General features: G+C 39.4%; 1 pseudogene and 1 gene segment (V, D, J or C); one reads left to right on the top strand and one right to left on the bottom strand.

The window, feature by feature from the left end:
- The window catches only part of LOC120435794, a 281,387-nt pseudogene extending 271,853 nt beyond the window's left edge, over window positions 1-9,534 (top strand).
- Window positions 9,535-19,266: 9,732 nt separating this feature from the next.
- On the bottom strand, window positions 19,267-19,757 carry LOC120435581. The segment is given in 2 exon segments: window positions 19,267-19,598; window positions 19,706-19,757. Coding segments are annotated over 2 exon segments (384 nt in total).
- Between the last annotated feature and the right edge of the window lie 334 nt (window positions 19,758-20,091).

A 20,091-nucleotide genomic window follows, 5' to 3' on the forward strand; every position in this document is an offset into this window, starting at 1 on the left:
TGGTAGCATCATCAATCTGCAGTTTAGGAGCTTCTGCAGGTTTCTAAAGATACCAGGTGATGTCATCACTAACATACTCACCAAGAGTCAGTACGGGTTCAGATCTGGCAGATCACCATCATTGGCACTATTAGAATCAATGGAATACACCTGTCACGGTTCTGGGTCGGTTCGACCCAGCATTTTGGAGTTGTTATGTTTTGATTTTGAATGATGGATTATTCCTGTATACTGGTGGTGGTGGTGATGATTATGATGATGATAGATTATTATTAGAGTTCCTTATGTTTTGGTTTATTTTGCATCTTGGAGTGTTTTGGGGTTGTCTGGTGTCTTGATTATTTGTGATATGTTATATTACTGTGATTCTGGTTTAGGGGTTTTGTTCGCAGGTTTTATGTTCTCATGTTTTGTGTGGGTTTAGTTCCATGTGTCTCTCAGTGTCGGGTCTGCGTCTTTGTGTAGTGTTCTTGTTTCCTGTTTTATTGTGAAGGTCTGCGTCTCATGTGAGTATGTTCAGTTTTACCTCTGTCTCGTCTTGTTAATTACTCCCAGCTGTGTCCACCACCTGTGTGTAATCTCCCTGTGTTTCTCTGTGTGTATTTAAGTCACGTCTTTAGTCTTTGTAGTTGCTGGTCCGTCTGTATATCCTCCATGTCCTATTCGTGTGTTCTCCCTGCTGTCACCATCTTGTACCGTCGTCCACCTTGCTTCATGTTAGAGTTCCGGTTCGTATTCAGTAGTTTAGTTGTCTCCAGTATAGTTTAGTGTGATCTCTGTTTCCTGTTTTTCACTGGTGCATTGTACTTACTTACTAAGTGCCTGCATTTGGATCCTACTTCATTAACTCCACACGGCTCATCCCACTCGCCGTGACAACACCCCAAACTCCATAGACAAAAAGCAATATGTGAATCGGTTTTCATACACTTGAGCGTTGGACACAAGAGATCATGATATATTAATAAGAAAATTGGAACATTATGGTGTTAGGGGAATAGTTTTATATTTGCTTAGGGGTTATTTAAGAGACAGGAAGCAGTTTGTGAAATGAAATGGTATTGCTCCTTTTGTATGGACATTGCTTGTGGTCTACCCCAGGGGTAAAAACACATTTAGTTCTTCATGGTTTAAATGAATTAATATACTGGTTTTATCTTGTGGTCTTTAATCATTTTGTATTGTGACAAGAGATCAGTGATGAGTTTTTCATACTTCCAGAGTTGTACTTTTATTCGTGCTTCGGTGTCTTTGCTGTCCCGGTGCTCCCCAGTGTTTCCATTTCTCTGATCCACTCTGTCATCTTGTTTAGTGTATTCCTCTCACTTTCTTAATTTATCTTTTTGTTAGTTCCTGTTTATTTAGAAAGTTCCTCATCAGTAGAGAGTTGAAGATGAAGAATTTCCATGTAGACACAAGTTCAGCCAGGACAGAGAGCAAGATTTGAAAACAAAAGGTGGACGAGAAATGCCCTTTAAATAGTTGTATTGCTTTGTTATTGTTATGGAAATTTAATTAACAAAATCTACAAACACGATGAGCAGAAGGCTAACACCTTTTAATAAACACGAGCGGTTGGGATAGAGCTGCCATCGGGGCACTGACAGCAGTCTACTAATGAACAGTTTTATTATATGTTTATTATATATTACATTACATATATTACATATTATATATGTTTTATTATAAATAATATATCAAAGCCCAAACTTTCATAATCAGAGTTCTTTTTATTGTATTTTAAACACTACAGTAACACAAAACCCCAACAATCATATGACCCCCTATGAGCAAGCGCTTTGGCCACTTCGACAGTGGGAAAGAAAAACTCCCTTTTAACAGGAAGAAACCTCCAGCAGAACCAGGCTTCCTACTAATTGGAAGGTTAGTGGTTCAACCCCTTACTGCTCCAGTGTGTATACCAAATATCCTTAGACCTGTAGAGATTATAAAATTATTTTACTGTTACTATTCATAACCATTATTGTTTCTGTTGCATCACTTATCATTTATCAGTATCATTTTATCAGAGCATTTTTGAAGCTGTTGATGTTACATTAAAGTCTGTATTTCAAGTCTGTATTGTAGGTGGTAGCTTAATCACATAATGATCTTTCATTGCAAGTTTAACTGTATTCATGTTATCCATATTGCTTATTAGAGAGTTGTTAATTGAGGGTCTGAAGTTATGGGGAAGTGGGAAGGTTAAGGTAAAGTTAAGAGGATTCCATATCTGCTCACAATACAACACATCACATATAATAAAATCACAGCATAGAGCATACAGATCTGTGGGCCCAGTTGCTGCGGTGTGGAGTCTGCCTGGCAACAGATGACTCGGAGGAGGGTCACAGAGGATAAGACACACATAATGGGGCCAGTACATACACACACCGTATCCTGACTTGTTTTGCTCAAAACTGCTACGTGACTTGTCCGGTGTACGTGACTGTTTAGCAATAACAGAGAACATCTGGTGTAGGGAGGGAAGGGTCTTCAGGGTCCGATGGAAGAGAATGTTCTTGGATTACGAGAATTGATACTTAGATTTCCAGTAACTCCAACTGCTTTGACGCATATTATTCGTCATCAACTGTTATATATACCACTCCTTATTTATTGTTCGCGGAAGATAGGCTTTGAAAGTGTAATGATGCTCATCTTCCCCACATATATATGTGTGTGATAAAATCACTATTTTGACATCTACTGGGACTCTGCAGTCGTTTGTCTCTTCCTCAAATACGAACCATGACAGACCCTAGGCTGATATCTGATGCATCCATTGGAGTATGAATGTATGTGAGTATTAGATACAAAGCAAAGAAAGAGCATAGAAAAAAAGTACTTCTACGATTGAGTGAATGAGGCAATTTGTGTAAAGCTCAGAGTAGAAAAGCACTATATAAGAACCAGTGCATTTACCATTTACAAAAGACATGCTGTGGAAGAAAGCCAGAGATTAATAATAAGTAATAATTCAATGCAGAGAGGTCCTTAAACACTGCTCTGTCCTTATTGTGCATCCCTTTGCCCAACTTGACAGACAGCTAACGGTTTCAATGAACATTGGAGGCGGAAGTAAGTTTAAGGCTTTTTACTTTGTCAATAGTTCAATGATTGACATCCTTTTCTTCCCGTAAAACTAAAAACAAACACAAAGTAAATGTTACAAGATGTCTTTTCCTTTTAACTCACACTTCTAGGATATGAACTATACTGTTATATAGTATGTGTAATCAACAGCGACTCAGTATTGATCACAATACAACTTAGCGAGTTTAGCTTCCTCAAAGATAAACATAGCAGATGAAATAACTGGTTTCTAAACAAATCTCTGCAATAGAAATGAACCAAATGAACTTGTAAACATGTTGTACATTAATACTCACAAGCAATAACTCTCCAAGCCACAAATGTTTTAAAGAGCATCTAAGGCGACAAACAGCATATTCTGCAGGCTAACAAGCGACCAGCTTCCTGTTTCCTCTACCCACAGGAACACAGAAAAACCCCACCAAAATATAAGCTTGTGAGTATTCCCACTATGACCAGCAGAGGGTGCTGAAGAGAAAGAACCTATGCATGTCATAACAAACACATAAAGAAGCCACGCCACCTGCGGCGTAGGTGCCACAGACGGATGTCCTGGTGGTTGTGTAGTAGGTGGAGCTGATGGCTGGATAGACTCTCCAGAGCTGCCAGGGGACACAGCAGGTGGAGACAAGACTGACTGGATATGAAACATGGAATACAGGGAAGACACAGTGACTGAAACTAAAAGTTAGAATAAAAAATATAACATCAAGAGAACTAAAACCATGAATCACAATCATCAAGAAATATAAATTAAACACAAAACACTCGGTCAAAGACCCAGGGCCATGACAAGTATTTTGATTGAAAACATATATTATGTTGTTTAATTTACAATGATGTAGAGTTGGTAAAAGAGGAAGAATTTATAGATTATCTGGGATAAAAAATAGTTGAGTTCTTTAAAATAAATAACACAAAAACATCTGCCTTCATTGAATGTGTCACGGTATGCCAGGGCAAGCCGTGGGGGTATGGGGAAAAGGAAGACCCAGGCGTGGAGCTCTATGTGTAGACAGTGCGTTTATTTACAGTGACGTAACTGATGCACAATAAATCCCCTTAGCTCCCTAGACTCCCGTGTGTGTGTTCCCCTCCGACGTCCGTGCTCGTGCTCCCGGCAGTTGTGTTTCTGCACACCCTGTGCGTGCTGCCCTTCTGGTCCCTCGTTCCACCTGCAGGACAATAACAGAAGCAGCCATAAAACACTGACCCTGCGCGCACACACGATCCGCACTTCCTAATACTACACACACTGACTTGGCGTCTTAGCTTAATGATCCCGCGCCGGTGGGAGCTCCAACACTCTCCTAAGTAGCTCCCCCGACGAGCCCTGATCACCAACAGGTGTGTGGCAGGAACTTCAGGTGTGGCCGGTCCTCCTGCCGGGCCACACCCATCAGGCCCGCATGTGGCTGTTCTCCATCCTCCAGCCACACATGTACACACCCACACACCCACACCCTGCCTCTACATATAATGAGTGGAACACAGAACAACACAGCATAGTGCAGAAAGACACACATCCCCAAATAACAACAACAATACCAATGATAATAATAATAATGATAATAACGGTCCATCCTGCTCACGGACCCCCGAGTCCTCCAGAGCCGGGTCCGTGACAGAATGAAAGCATTTAAATATTTTTATTTTAAGTACAACAAATCAGACAGCTTATGTAATGGAGTTATTTCTAGGAAAACGTCTGTCAGAAGATTGATCCACAGAGGGAAAAATAGCCATATGCTATGAGCAATGTTCCCTCTAAGCTGCACATGTGCGCAATTGCACACTGCTGGCACGGTCTCTGCGCACAGAAAATCTGCGTTGCGCACAAAAAAAATTCTAACCTGCATTGAAATTAAATTTAAAACTTTAACAATTCTGTTTTGCAGTGTTAGTCAATAAGTGACTGGCTGCTCCCATATGGGATTAGAACGATGCCACCTTATCCCATAGTCCAGCCAATGATGCGATTCTCATTCGTATATACGCAGCTAATCAACGTGGTTGACAGGCTATGACAGCGTCCTTATGTGCCCACACCGGTGTTTTAGCTAGCAAAGTGGCGTGGCTGATGTGGAGTGAAGCCACGTTAATGACAACGTGTACAACCTTTGGTCAAAAAAGTGTGGACTTTATACCAGTTTTTAAATTGTGTTGATCGGCCACGTAAAACCAGAGTTATGATAAAAAATATCTGCAATGTTTGGTTTTCTTCCTGAATACTATTGTTGTTTATATTTACTGCGGGTAAAAATGGCGTTTTATAAGAAAAAAGGCTCGAAAGCACTGTCCGCCTGTGAGCAAAAACAAACCCCACCCCCTCTCCCTTTCCTATTCATCCAAAAATGTATCATGTCGACCAATCAAAAAAATCATATGGCAACGTGGCATCTAGTTGTTAAGAAACGGGGGGAAGTTTTAGGAGTGACGGCGGTGCTTTGAGATGTGCGAGATTTGCCACGTTTAGCGCAAATCTTGTGTAGTTGGTGTGTAGTGTAGTTTTGTTGTGTGTGTCAGAACAATGAGGCGACTGCTGAATGTTACAGGTGTTAAAGGAGTGATACGTCTCCTGTTGTCAGGCCTGCAGATATCAGGCTGTTGTTCTCATTTATCTCATAGTGGACAGAAATTATTTTTTGGAGTGGCACAAATAATTTGTGTGGCATCAAATTTGATGCAGAACAGCTGATTGTTCTGTAAATAGTTTGAAACGTTTATTTAAAAAACTGCCTTGGCTGCATTAAAAAAAATAGCTGCAAAAATCTTTGTTGTTTGCATAACTCAGTTACTTTTTTGAAGAAGTAACTATATAATTAATTGCCCAGCATTGGTCATTATATACTATAGAGGACTACAGGATGCTCTCCCAGACCACAGACTCATAATACAAGTCAGAGCTTTTTTTAAAAAAAAGAAAGAAAGTTGTGTTTTCAAAATTGGAGTTCAAGTTATTTTTACTTCCAATAGTGTTAACATACTACACAGGTCAATAACTAGATTTATTTTACATTTTCATTGTAAGTGGGCTAAAGCAGTTAATTAAAAGTAGTCTAACATAAATGTAAATGCTGTAATTTGATTATTTTAATAAACCATGTAACTTGGATGGATTAGATGCCGGTGTGACCACAGTGCACACGTCTGCTGTCGCTCACAGTCGTCCAAGGGATCGCTCAGGGAGTTTGTGTGTTCGCTCAGACACGTGAAAAATTAGAGGGAACATTGGCTATGAGATGATAAATTAATGACGTTTAAAGCAAATGCTTAAATTTACAACATGTGTTCTTTGATCAGAGTGGCAACCCAGATTACTGTTGGTATGACAAATTATAAAGTATGGATATACTGTAATGAGGTTGTTATTACACATTATGTTGAAAACAACAAAGCTTTTGGAGAATTTCGCCAGCCATTTGTACAGTACTGCACTTAAAACAACACAGAAGAGCTATTGATTATTGAAGGTCTTAACTACCATTTCAAATGGAAACAGGATACCTGGATTCTGAAATAAACACTGGATGCTGGAAAACGGTGCAAAGTAATTGAACGACTGTCTACTACAGCCCATTTCATGGAGATACAAGATTGTTTCCTCAATATTCCAAGATAAATTAAAAAGATAAAGTATTCTGAGTTCAAGAGATCAGCTTGCATGTATCAGCATGAGATAAAAAAAAAAAAAACTTTATTACTGTCAAGTTACCCTCAAGAACTGGAAGACTGTGTTGTGTGTACAAGGTTCTATAACAAAGGAGGCAAATTATTACATGCTGTTACCCTGTCAGACCAGGGGTGCCGCTAATGAGACTGAGTAAGAGAGAGAGGAGAAAAAGAAAGCAGAGAGAGGTAAACACATGGAGTGCCGCTGTAAAGCCTGAAATAAAGTGTTGAACCCAGACGTCGCCTTCGCTACCTGATTACAAACTCAACAGGCTGGATTAGACTTTGCCAGTAAAACATTTAAAAGATCAGGAACAGTTCCAACATTAAGTTTTTTCAGCATGATTGGAAGAGAAAATTACAAAGGAGAAAAACGGATCTGAAGCAAATCACATCGTCTGTCAAAGATGGTGGAGACAAAGTTATGGCAATGATGTTTTTGGCTGCCAGTGTAGCTGGGCCACTAGTGTTTATTGACATTATTACCTCTGATAGAGGTAGAAGGGTGAAATGTAAAATGTACACAGCTATACTCTCTGCTCACATTCAACCAAGAGCTGCAACACTCACTTGACAATCTTTCACAGTGCAAATGAATAATGACCCCCCCAAAAAGATGGCGTCAGTAAAGGCCTAGTAGAGCATCTTGAGGGAGGACACAGCATGTGGGGACCTCCACTGGTTCAAGACTTTAGGTAGTCATTGTCTGAAGGATTTTTATCCAAGAATATAAAATTATTATTATATTTACAATTATCTTTGTTTATCCAATTAATTATGTGCCTCTCAAAATTGGGGCTAATCTGTAAATATGACTGACCGATAGAAAACTAAACTCAAAAAACTCCTCATGCCTTTAAAGCATAAAGAGTTTTGTGGGCCTTGAAGGTCTGCACTTCAGTCACATTATAATTGTTTGACTCAGATTCCACTGTGTTTATGTACAGAGTGAAATTGTGAAAGTGTCATCATCCAAAAACTTATGGATCAAACTATATTTAAACTAACATTGTATGATGTTATTATGATGTTATTTGAAGAAGTCATATCAGCTGAGTCATTGCTGCTGTGCAAACAGTGAATTATTTTGTTGAGTTTGTTTCAGAGTCAGAGAGCCGTGTCTCTCTACAGTCAGAGGTTTTTGTACGGCGGCTCAATGAGTTTGTATCACTGTGGTGGACTTTTGGTGGAGGAACCAGACTGGATGTTGGAAGTAAGTCACATTTAAACCTGTTTTTTCTTACTAGCTGGTTTCTCCTAATTTTTTTTTTTTTTACTTGTCTGGGTGTGAAATTTTAATTTGTTAAATATAATTGTGAAGATTTAGTGTAGTCACAGTGGAATACAGTGTGCTTAATAAATGTATATGAAAATTAAATTTGAATCATTTAAAACATTACAATAATCCACAGGATGATTTTTCTTAATTAACAGTTTTAATGGCTGACTTTTTTGAGGTTTTGTAGTTTTAGTTCAGTCTGACAGTCAGAGAGCCGTGTCTCTCTACAGTCAGAGGTTTTTGTACGGCGGCTCAATGAGTTTGTATCACTGTGGTGGACTTTTGGTGGAGGAACCAGACTGAATGTTGGAAGTAAGTTTATTCTGTTTAACTGTCAAATACTTTTTGTTGTAGATGATTTAACAATTAATTTTCTGATTTTTGAATGAGAGAAAATCATGTAACTTTGCAACAAGTTTGATGCTGGAATTTTTTTTATCATCCTCTTATGTCATGGAGGGTAATTCAAATCTGATCTCTAAATGTTATGTCTACATTTCAGTCTAATTGAAACTGGAAAAAACAAACAAAAAAAAAAAATTAAAATCATCTCTGATGTCTTTAGTCTGTAAAGTATTGTTTGAAATTACTTTGAGTTTATGTGAACTTTAAAAAATGCTTTAGATATACATGAGAGCATTATGTGTCACTGAATATATATATATCTTATTTATGTGTTTCCAGTTAATATTAATGTAAGTTATGTACAATATTGATGATTTTAAACTTGTTTTGTAAATGTTGCCACATCTGCTTCTTTTATTTCCAGTGTAGTTTGAACATATTTCAGGTCAAACTGTGTGATGATTCTCTCTGTGCTGATATGCATGAGAGCTTTCTTAAAGGGAAGTGAAACAATGTGTGAGTTAATGACTGGTGGAGCAGAAAAAACACCTGACAGAAACTTCTTAACGGAGAAAATCAGCTCTTACAGTAAAGGTGTCCGACTGTCTGTGGTTTGATTGACAGCTGTGTGCTCCCTGTGCTCTAAGCTGATTGGTGTCTCCTAGGTGATACCCGTCCCGTCCTGACAGTGTTGCCCCCCTCCAGTGAGGAGCTACAGCAGGGGACTGCAACAATCACATGTCTGGCCAACAAGGGCTTCCCCTCAGACTGGAGTCTGTCCTGGAAGGTGGATGGCAGTGGCAGCATCAGCTGGGAGGAGAGCAGGAGCCCGTGGTGCTGCAGAATGACGGCCTCTACAGCTGGAGCAGCACCCTGAGGCTCCCTGCAGACCGCTGGATGAAGGTGGGCTCTGTGACCTGTGAGGCCACCCAGGGCTGCCAGACTCTGGTCTCAGAGCCACTGAGGAGAGCCCAGTGTTCCCAGTCCTGACCTGCCTCAACCTGATACTGGTTTAATGCTCTCATTCTCAACTCTGTAACTGTCTCTCCATCTTTCTTTTTTAAGAACAAATAAAGACTAAAACTGTTATTTTCTTTCTCATAATGACAACATTCATGTTTTAGGTAATAAAGATGTTTTGCAAGGTGAATTTTGGTTGAATCAGACATTTTATTTTGTTCAAAATCTACAAACCTGCACTTGATGAATATATTTTTTCATTTACGTGAATCCACACCAACTCTGCACTCCAACATGATGTCTTTATTTTACACTGGTAAAAAAAAACACGGGCTGAAAGAACCATTAAGGAGATCTGCATTTTGGCAAAAGCTGAAAAAGGAGTTTTAAAATTGTACAGATTATTTTTATGCTTATTTTAAGTTACATGAATGTTGCCATGGAAACAATCTCAAATTCAAATTCAAATTCAAATTCAAATTTTTATTTGTCACATACACAGTCATACACAGTACGATATGCAGTGAAATGCTTACACAACTGCTCGTGACCTAAAGAAAAAAAGAAAAGGCTATGAATAAGATAGGAAATAAATATGAAAATTAAAAAGGGTAAATTTAACTAGGAAGGAATAAAATAAAATATATATATGAATTTGTTGAAAATAAAATAACTGTACAACACAAATTAGAATGAAGGTTAAATTTAGCTGGGAAGGAATAAGATAAAATATATATGAATTAAAGTTTAAAATAAAATAACTGAAATAACTGTACAGCAAAATACACAATACAATACAAATTAGAATGAAGGGTAAATTTAACTGGGAAAGAATAAGATAAATATATATGAATTAAAGTTGAAAATAAAGTAGCTGTACAACAAAATACACAATACACAGTATAGAAATATATAAGAATGTATGAAGAAATATAAATATATATACAATAACAGCAGCATTTTACAAGTATTAAATGGAGATGGAGAAATATAATGTCCAATCTCACCAGACTACAAAGCAAGTCTAAAGAAGAAAGAGTCTTTAGTGTCTCTTATGAGCTGTTTGTTCTGAGGAGAACTCACAGACAGGAGAGTCAACGAATACAAGGAGTGATTAGAAAGAATCTGAAGCACAAAGTTTTAATTTCATTGACGAACAAGGAGAAGATTAAATGAATGATGATATGAACAAAATATGAATAAAATGAAAACACCTTCAGTTCGATAACAACTTTTTCACTCATGTTCATGTTTGATGATATGTTTACAGTAAAATTTTAAATTCACAGGTGTGTTGTTTTTATTTTGAGCCTCACTGATCAGGAACATTTTCAGATTTTTATCTTCAGAATATTTTATCTTGATATAGATTCAGTCGATTTGTTACAGTTCTAAGGTCAAAGGTCATGAAGAAGACTTATTCTGGCATCTGTTAATGGCCCACGTTTGTTCTTTAGTTAAATATATATTTGAAAGTTGAACACAACGTGTATGCAATAGCAGTAGGACACAAATTTGTGATGAATCACTTTATTTTGCGTGTGTGTGTGTGTGTGTGTGTGTGTGTGTCCTCAGTGAACTGTATCAGTCTCTGCAGTATCTTCCAGCTGCAGCAGTCGCTTCAGTTTCTGTTCGGTCTGATTGAGGGAGGTTTTTGTACGACTGTCTTTCACTGTGTGAACACAGCTTGACTGTTAACATTGTGTCTGCTCAGACAGTAATAAACTGCTGCATCTTCAGTCTGGACTCCACTGATGGTCAGAGTGAAGTCAGAGTTTGATCCACTGCCTGTAAAACGAGCTGGAATCCCTGAATCTCGGGTGCTAGCATAGTAAATGAGACGTTTGAGGGGGCTTCCATCTCAATTCAATTCAATTCAATTCAATTTTATTTATATAGCGCCAAATCACAACAAAAGTCGCCTCAAGGCGCTTTATATTGTACAGTAGATAGCACAATAATAAATACAGAGAAAAAACCCAAAAATCATATCATATGACCCCCTATGAGCAAGCACTTTGGCGACAGTGGGAAGGAAAAACTCCCTTTTAACAGGAAGAAACCTCCGGCAGAACCAGGCTCAGGGAGGGGCGGCCATCTGCTGCGACCGGTTGGGGTGAAAGAAGGAAAACAGGATGAAAGACATGCTGTGGAAGAGAGACAGAGATTAATAACAGATATGATTCGATGCAGAGAGGTCTATTAACACATAGTGAGTGAGAAGGTGACTGGAAAGGAAAAACTCAATGCATCATGGGAATCCCCGGCAGCTCACGTCTATTGCAGCATAACTAAGGGAGGATTCAGGGTCACCTGGTCCAGCCCTAACTATATGCCTTAGCAAAAGGAAAGTTTTAAGCCTAATCTTAAAAGTAGAGATAGTGTCTGTCTCCGAATCCAAACTGGAAGCTGGTTCCACAGAAGAGGGGCCTGAAAACTGAAGGCTCTCCTCCCATTCTACTTTTAAATACTCTAGGAACAACAAGTAGGCCTGCAGTGCGAGAGCGAAGTGCTCTAATAGGGTGATATGGTACTACAAGGTCATTAAGATAAGATGGGGCCTGATTATTTAAGACCTTGTAAGTGAGGAGCAGGATTTTGAATTCAATTCTGGATTTAACAGGAAGCCAATGAAGGGAAGCCAAAACAGGAGAAATCTGCTCTCTCTTTCTAGTCCCTGTCAGGACTCTTGCTGCAGCATTTTGGATTAACTGAAGACTTTTCAGGGAGTTTTTAGGACATCCTGATAATAACGAATTACAGTAGTCCAGCCTGGAAGTAATGAAGGCATGAACTAGTTTTTCAGCATCACTCTGAGACAGGATATTTCTAATTTTAGAGATGTTGCGCAAATGGAAGAAAGCAGTCTTACATATTTGTTTAATATGTGCCTTGAAGGACATGTCCTGGTCAAAAATGACTCCAAGGTTCCTCACAGCATTACTGGAGGCCAAGGTAATGCCATCCAGAGTAAGAATCTGGTTAGATACCATATTTCTAATATTTTCAGGGCCGAGTACAATAACCTCAGTTTTATCTGAATTAAGAAGCAGGAAGTTAGCGGCCATCCAGGTCTTTATGTCTTTGAGACATTCCTGCAGTTTAACTAATTGGTGTGTGTTACCTGGCTTCATGGATAGATAGAGCTGCGTATCATCTGCATAGCAGTGAAAATTTATGCTATGTCTTCTAATAATGCTGCCTAGGGGAAGCATGTATAATGTAAATAGAATTGGTCCTAGCACTGAACCCTGTGGAACACCATAATTGACCTTAGTGGGTGAAGAGGACTCTCCATTTACTTGAACAAATTGGAGTCTATTAGATAGATATGATACAAACCACTGCAGTACAGTACCTGTAATACCTACAGCATGTTCTAATCGCTCTAATAGGATATTATGATCAACAGTATCAAATGGAGCACTAAGGTCTAGCAGGACAAGCACAGAGATGAGTCCACTGTCAGAGGCCATAAGAAGATCATTTGTAACCTTCACTAAAGCTGTTTCTGTGCTGTGATGAGCTCTGAAACCTGACTGAAACTCTTCAAATAAGCCATTCCTCTGCAGATGATCTGTTAGCTGTTTGACAACTACTCTTTCAAGGATTTTTGATATGAAAGGAAGGTTGGAGATTGGCCTATAATTAGCTAAGACAGCTGGGTCTAGAGATTGCTTTTTAAGTAAAGGTTTAACTACAGCCACCTTGAAGGCCTGTGGTACATAGCCAATTATTAGAGATAGATTGATCATATTTAAGATTGAAGAATTAATTAATGGCAGGACTTCTTTGAGCAGTTTTGTAGGAATGGGGTCTAAAAGACACGTTGATGGTTTGGAGGAAGTAATTATTGAAGTTAACTCAGAAAGATCGATTGGAGAAAAAGAGTCTAACTTAACATCAATGGTACTAAGAGTAGCTGTAGATAATATTACATCTGTGGGATGATTATTGGTAAGTTTTTTCTCTAATAATAAAAATTTTATTTGTGAAGAAGTTCATGAAGTCATTACTAGTTAACGTTAAAGGGATGGTTGGCTCAGTAGAGCTCTGACTGTTTGTCAGCCTGGCTACAGTGCTGAAGAGAAACCTGGGGTTGTTCTTATTTTCTTCAATCAGTGACGAATAGTAAGATGTTCTGGCTTTGCGGAGGGCTTGCTTATAAAGCAGCAAACTATTTCTCCAGGCTAAATGATGATCCTCTAAATTTGTGACACGCCATTTCCTCTCCAGCTTACGAGTTATCTGCTTTAGGCTACGTGTTTGAGAATTATACCACGGAGTCAGGGACTTTGGATTTGAGGCCTTAGTTTTCACAGGAGCTACAGTATCCAGAGTCGTACGTAGTGAGGAGGTAAAATTATTAACAAGATAATCGACCTCTGTTGGAGTAGCGTTCAGATAGCTGCCCTGCTCTATGTTGAAGTCTCTCTGTTGGTACCAGGCTAAAAAGTGGGTGCTGCCAGAAACATGAACATTCTGACTGGTCCTACACTTGACGCTGACAGATCCTTCCACAGCAGAGTTCACTGCTCCAGGCTGAGTCACTGTGATCTGTGAGGATACAGAGACAAAAACATAAAGCAGCTTCATGGTTTTGTGGGCTTCATTTCAGAGGGACAGATGTTGATAGAGGAGAGGAGTTTGATTCTCTGGACTTTACCTGTGAAGCAGCAGCAGAGGAGAGTCCAGATGAGGACGCAGATCAAAGTCATGTTTTTGATGAGGAGGATTTCTGTGGCTTCTGTTGTGATGAAGGACAGCTGTCAGTCATCCAGTGTTCAACTCTCAGACTATAAACTCTCCCAGAGCACTGGAGCATGGTGCTGCTGATGCAAAGTGCCTCTCTATGGAAATTTGTTGACTCAGTCCAGTGCATGCTGCTGTCTGTCAGTGATCTTTTTTCAAAAATATTTTACAGAAGTTTGACTTTGAAAATATAAAGCTGAAAATCATGAATTTCAATTGTTGTACTTTCTAAATCTATGCACAGATATAACTGAATTTAGGTCAGCAAGGATTAAAATCAGACGACCACAATGACTGAAAGCACCTTCAGCACAGCTAGTTCTAATTCTGGGAACATTTAAAAGATCTGCATCTGATGACCTGAGAGGTCTGACTGGGTTGTAAACAGTGAGTATGTCAGAGATATACTTAGAGGCCAAACTACTGAAAGCTTTGTGAAGTAATAAAACAATCTTTTTTTCTTAAATGATTTCATCATTGTTTGCAAATAGAAATTATTTATGCATTATAAAAAAAAACCCTCTTATATTTAGAAGTGGCATTTTGAAACTCCCTTGCACTGTTTACAAAAAAGAAACAAAAAAGACACTTTGCAGGGCTGTAGACTAACTTTTTGCCACGGTTGCACTGGTGCACCTAATTTTTTTTCTTAGGCGCGCCAGCACAAAAGTTAGGCGCACCCAAATTTTTCTCCCGCATCGCTTAACACAGCAGTTTTACATGTGCACTTTTTTTTGTGTGGGGGGGTAATTGCTTTCCACACAGACAATATTGACTTGTAAATGATTAACTAACAATCTCGTGCTTGTGCTTAAAGTGCTTTGGCACTCTTTGGCAATATTGTAGATAATGTTAAACTTAATCATCATCTCGGCCTCCTCTGACGACCTGTTTGCTGCTGCCTGCCGCTGAAAGGCAGTGGGGAGAGGGGACTGTTGGGCAGTGCATTTATCACGATTTGAGATGGAAAACTGTTCTTGAAGTACAGAGAGAGAGAGAGCGAGAGAGAGAGAGCTGTGCATGAAGTGTGATTTTTATCGTGGTGGAGGGAAAATAGCAAAAGTAAGAGGGTAAATATGACGATGTTTATCAAATGTGAAGCGTAGTTTGTTGCTTCTTTTGCTGCTGGTTCAGTAAATTTTAGTTGGAGAGAGACAAAACCTGCAGCCCAGAATTGAGCGCAAAAAAGACGTAAACACAGCGTGGACCTGATGCATCAGTATCGGTGAGCTGTCGGCTTTCAGCCCCGATGCCATGTCCATGTACGGGCCGTCGGGTGAGAAAGCTGAGAAAGAGAAAGCTGATTCAGATGCGTCGGGTCCGCTCTGCGTTTACATCTTTGTGTGGAGTCCATTAACCTGCTCTCATTTGCTGTTTGGTGGTTGTTGAAATAGTTATGTGAACTTTAACCTGAGATTCTGACGTTTCTGGGAAAAATACATTTATATTTAAAAGTCGATTCAGAATTTAATGAATTGATATCGCTTTATTCAAGCTACTCACCTCTCTCTATCCACCTGCCCTGCACTTTCAAACGTACACATGGACTACATGAATATCTGGACCACGACCAATCAGAGAGGTCCTGCCCCTTACTATCTTTGATTGGTTTAGACCACGATAGGGGCATAATGTGTGTCTGCTGTTGACCACTCGGAGACTTTCAGAGTTGCAGAGTATTTTTTTTTTTTTTTTTTGTTACTCGAACAGTTGAACCTAAGATTTTTTTTACGTCGAACCATTGAAAAATTTGGTCGCACTCTAGAGCCCTGCTTTGGCTGTAAATGAGTCCCCAAACAAATGTTATTTACAAAGCATTCAAGAAGTTGTCATGTGTAATATTTTATCATGTTCACTAAACCATGGCTCAACAGCAGAACTGTATTGAAGGCAGAGCTGAAGTCCAAAAACAGCTACTACTACAGTTACTACTGTCCAGGTGTGTGAGGGTTGTGTGAAGAGCTGTTATTATGGCATTCTCTGTCGACCTGTTTACCTTGTATGCAAACTGGTACGAATCAAGGTTTGCAGGGATGGCAGCTTTATTGTGCAACATCATAAGTTTCTCAAAGCATTTGGTAATTGTGGGTGTTAAAGCAACTGGACGGTAGTTATTCAAGCAGCTCACTGTGTTCTTCTTGGGCACTGGAACGATGGTGGTTGACTTAAAGCAGGATGGTACTACAGACTGTAGCAGTGAGAGGTTAAAGATGGTGGTGAAAACTTCTGCTAGTTGGTCTGCACATGCTTTAAGCACTCTACCGGCTACACCGTCTGGACCAGCTTCTTTCCTTGCGTTGACTCTGCGCAGTGTGGTTCTGACCTGATGCTGTTCCAGCTGGATGGGGGCATCGTCCCTCTCTGAAACATTAGGATGGGTGATGGTGTCCCTGTTTTGTTGTTTAAATCCTACCAGTGGCTGGACAAAGCTGGACTGAAAGACAGCACAGAAGCACTAATCATGGCAGCACAGGAACAAGCTCTGAGCATAAGATCCATAGAGGCTGGGGTCTATCACACCAGGCAAGACCCCAGGAGCAGGCTGTGTAAAGATGCCCCTGAGACAATCCAGCACATAACAGCAGGGTGTAAGATGCTAGCAGGCAGGGCATACATGGAACACCATAACCAAGTGACCGGCATAGTATATAGAAATATCTGTGCTGAATACAGCCTGGAAATCCAGAGGTCAAAATGGGAGACGCCCCCAAGGGTGGTGGAGAATGACCGAGCTAAGATCCTGTGGGACTTCCAGATACAGACGGACAAAATGGTGATGGCTAACCAACTGGACATAGTGGTGGTAGACAAACAGAAGAAGACAGCCGTAGTGATAAATGTAGCGGTTCCCAATGACAGCAACATCAGGAAGAAGGAACACGAGAAGCTCGAGAAATACCAAGGGCTCAGAGAAGAGCTTGAGAAGATGTGGAGGGTGAAGGTAACAGTGGTCCTAGTGGTAATTGGAGCAGTAGGTGCAGTGACTCCCAAGCTAGGCGAGTGGCTTCATCAGATCCCAGGAACAACATCGCAGATCTCTGTCCAGAAGAGCGCAGTCCTAGGAACAGCTAAGATACTGCGCAGGACCCTCAATTTCCCAGGCCTCTGGTAGAGGACCCGAGCCTGAAGGATAGACTGCTTGCAGGGGCGAGCAGGGATTTTTTTTTTTTTTTTTTTGTATGTATTGGTTTATCCATATGTACGCATGTGTATGTATAACTTGTATATATCTTTTTTGTGTAAATGTAAATGCCTGTGCTATTGTGTAGATACTTACGTTATTGTATATTGCACACAACGGATAGATGCCAAACTGTGTTTCATTGTTCTTGTAACAGTGACAATAAAGAGCTATTTTATTCTATTCTATTTTGTCTCTAGTCCAGGTCGGCCGTAATGAGCACTAGGTTTTGAAGATGTCCAGCGCTTGTCAAAACTATTTCAACACAAGGACAATTCAGTTTCATATTATGGGATGATTTAATATTCCAGTTTAAAACAAAGTTATTCTTGAAGCTAGAATTTAACAGTGAAAAAAAAGACAGAAGGGGAATTTTAATTATTTTACTAATTCTAATGTGAAGTTTTCATTGCAAGCTGAATTTGTTACTGTCAAAAAGATGTATTACAGTGACTCACTGACTTTGAAGACTTAATTAAAAATTTCCATTATTTGACTGAAGTAATGTTTTCTTTCCGGTCATTTTTCATTATGATGCATTATGAAATGTCCTTGTTTTTTCGATATAAGCTCATTTGATTAAAGTAGCATCAATTACATTTTCACTCTATCACTTGCTACCTCCCTGGACTTTTTGGGGGGAACAATAACAATAATAATAATAATAATAATAATAATAACAATGTGCAATAAAACATACACTAATACCTTTTATTCATACACTCATTCTTTTTATTTCTTCTTTGTATTTCTTAAGTTAAGTTACTGTGTTGTGTTGTCTTGTTTGTGCTGTGTTGTGCGTAGTGCTGACGTGGGACAGTTTCCAGTTGTTCTAGGTATGAGTGTGCAATGACAATAAAGAGTTATCTGTTATCTGTTGAAAGAGGACACACAGCACTTGGTGAAGTCCGTGGGTTCTAGACTTTAGGCAGTCATTGTCTACAAATTTATATCCAAGTATTAAAAATAATTATTATATTTACAATCACCTTTATTTGTCAAATTAACTGTGTGCCTCTGAAAATGGGGACAATGTCTAAATAGTGCTTGGAAAATGTATCATTGTCCAAAACTATGGATCTAACTGTATGTAAACTAACATTGTATGATGTTATTTGAAGAAGTCATATCAGCTGAGTCATGGCTGCTGTGCAAACAGTGAATTATTTTATTGAGTTTGTTTGTTTCAGAGTCAGAGAGCCGTGTCTCTCTACAGTCAGAGGTTTTTTTACGGCGGCTCAAAGAGTTTGTATCACTGTGACGCACATTCGGTGGAGGAACCAGACTGGATGTTGGAAGTAAGTTTATTCTCGTTTACTATCAAATATTTTCTTTTTATTGAAGATCATTTAAATTTTGATTTCTGATTTTTGAATGAGAGAAAAGCACGTAACTTTAAAAAAAGTTTGATGAAGGAATTTTTAATTATCCACTTGTCATGAAGGGTAATTCAGATCTGCTGTATCAAAATTACAACTGGAAAGAACAAAACAAAAATATAAAAATCATCTCTGTGTTTAGTTCCTTCTCTCACCCCAACTGGTCGCAGCAGATGGCCCCGCCCCTACCTGAGCCTGGTTCTACCGGAGGTTTCTTCCTGTTAAAAGGGAGTTTTTCCTTCCCACTGTCGCCAAAGTGCTTGCTCATAGGGGGTCATATGATTTTTGGGTTTTTCTCTGTTTGTATTATTGTACGGTCTACCTTACAATAATACAGCGCCATGAGGTGACTGTTGTAGTGATTTGGCGCTGTATAATTAAAACTGAATTGAATTGCCCAAGATTGGTCTTGATGTTTGTTACTGGCCCACTTTTGTTCTTTGTGTGTGTGTGTGTGTGTGTGTGTGTGTGTGTGTGTGTGTGTGTGTGTGTGTGTGTGTGTCCTCAGTGAACTGTATCAGTCTCTGCAGTATCTTCCAGCTGCAGCAGTCACTTCAGTTTCTGTTCAGTCTGACTGAGGGAGGTTTTTGTACGACGGTTTTTCACTGTGTGAACACGCGCTGACTGTTAGGATAGTGAAAACTCTGACAGTAATAAACTGCTGCATCTTCAGCCTGGACTCCACTGATGGTCAGAGTGAAGTCAGAGTTTGATCCACTGCCTGTAAAACGAGCTGGAATCCCTGATTGTCGAGTGCTAATATAGTAAATGAGCAGTTTAAGAACTCCTCCATCTCTCTGTTGGTACCAGGCTAAACGCTGATTGTTGCTATGAACATAAACATCCTGACTGGTCCTACACTTGATGCTCACAGATCCTCCCACAGCAGAGCTCACTGCTCCAGGCTGAGTCACTGTGATCTGTCCTCTGGACTCTGAGGATACAGAGACAAAAACATAAAGCAGCTTCATGGTTTTGTGGGCTTCATTTCAGAGGGACAGATGTTGATAGAGGAGAGGAGTTTGATTCTCTGGACTTTACCTGTGAAGCAGCAGCAGAGGAGAGTCCAGATGAGGACGCAGATCAAAGTCATGTTTTTGATGAGGAGGATTTCTGTGGCTTCTGTTGTGATGAAGGACAGCTGTCAGTCATCCAGTCTTCAACTCTCAGGACTATAAACTCTCCCAGAGCACTGGAGCATGGTGCTGCTGATGCACTCTGCCTCTCTATGGAAATGATCTCACTGAAAACAACAAGTAGATGGATCAAATAGTCGATGCCGTTTATCAATTAATCAGTCAGTTTTCACAATTTTGACTGTAAATTATTTCAAAAAGACTGATTTTTTGGAAATGATATTTCCTTTTTATTCTTTGAATAGTTAAATTGTGTTTCTTGATCATGTCGTGAATGAATTCAAAAAATAA

This window comes from Oreochromis aureus, linkage group 22 (assembly GCF_013358895.1).
Source record: "Oreochromis aureus strain Israel breed Guangdong linkage group 22, ZZ_aureus, whole genome shotgun sequence".
Lineage (NCBI taxonomy): Eukaryota > Metazoa > Chordata > Actinopteri > Cichliformes > Cichlidae > Oreochromis > Oreochromis aureus.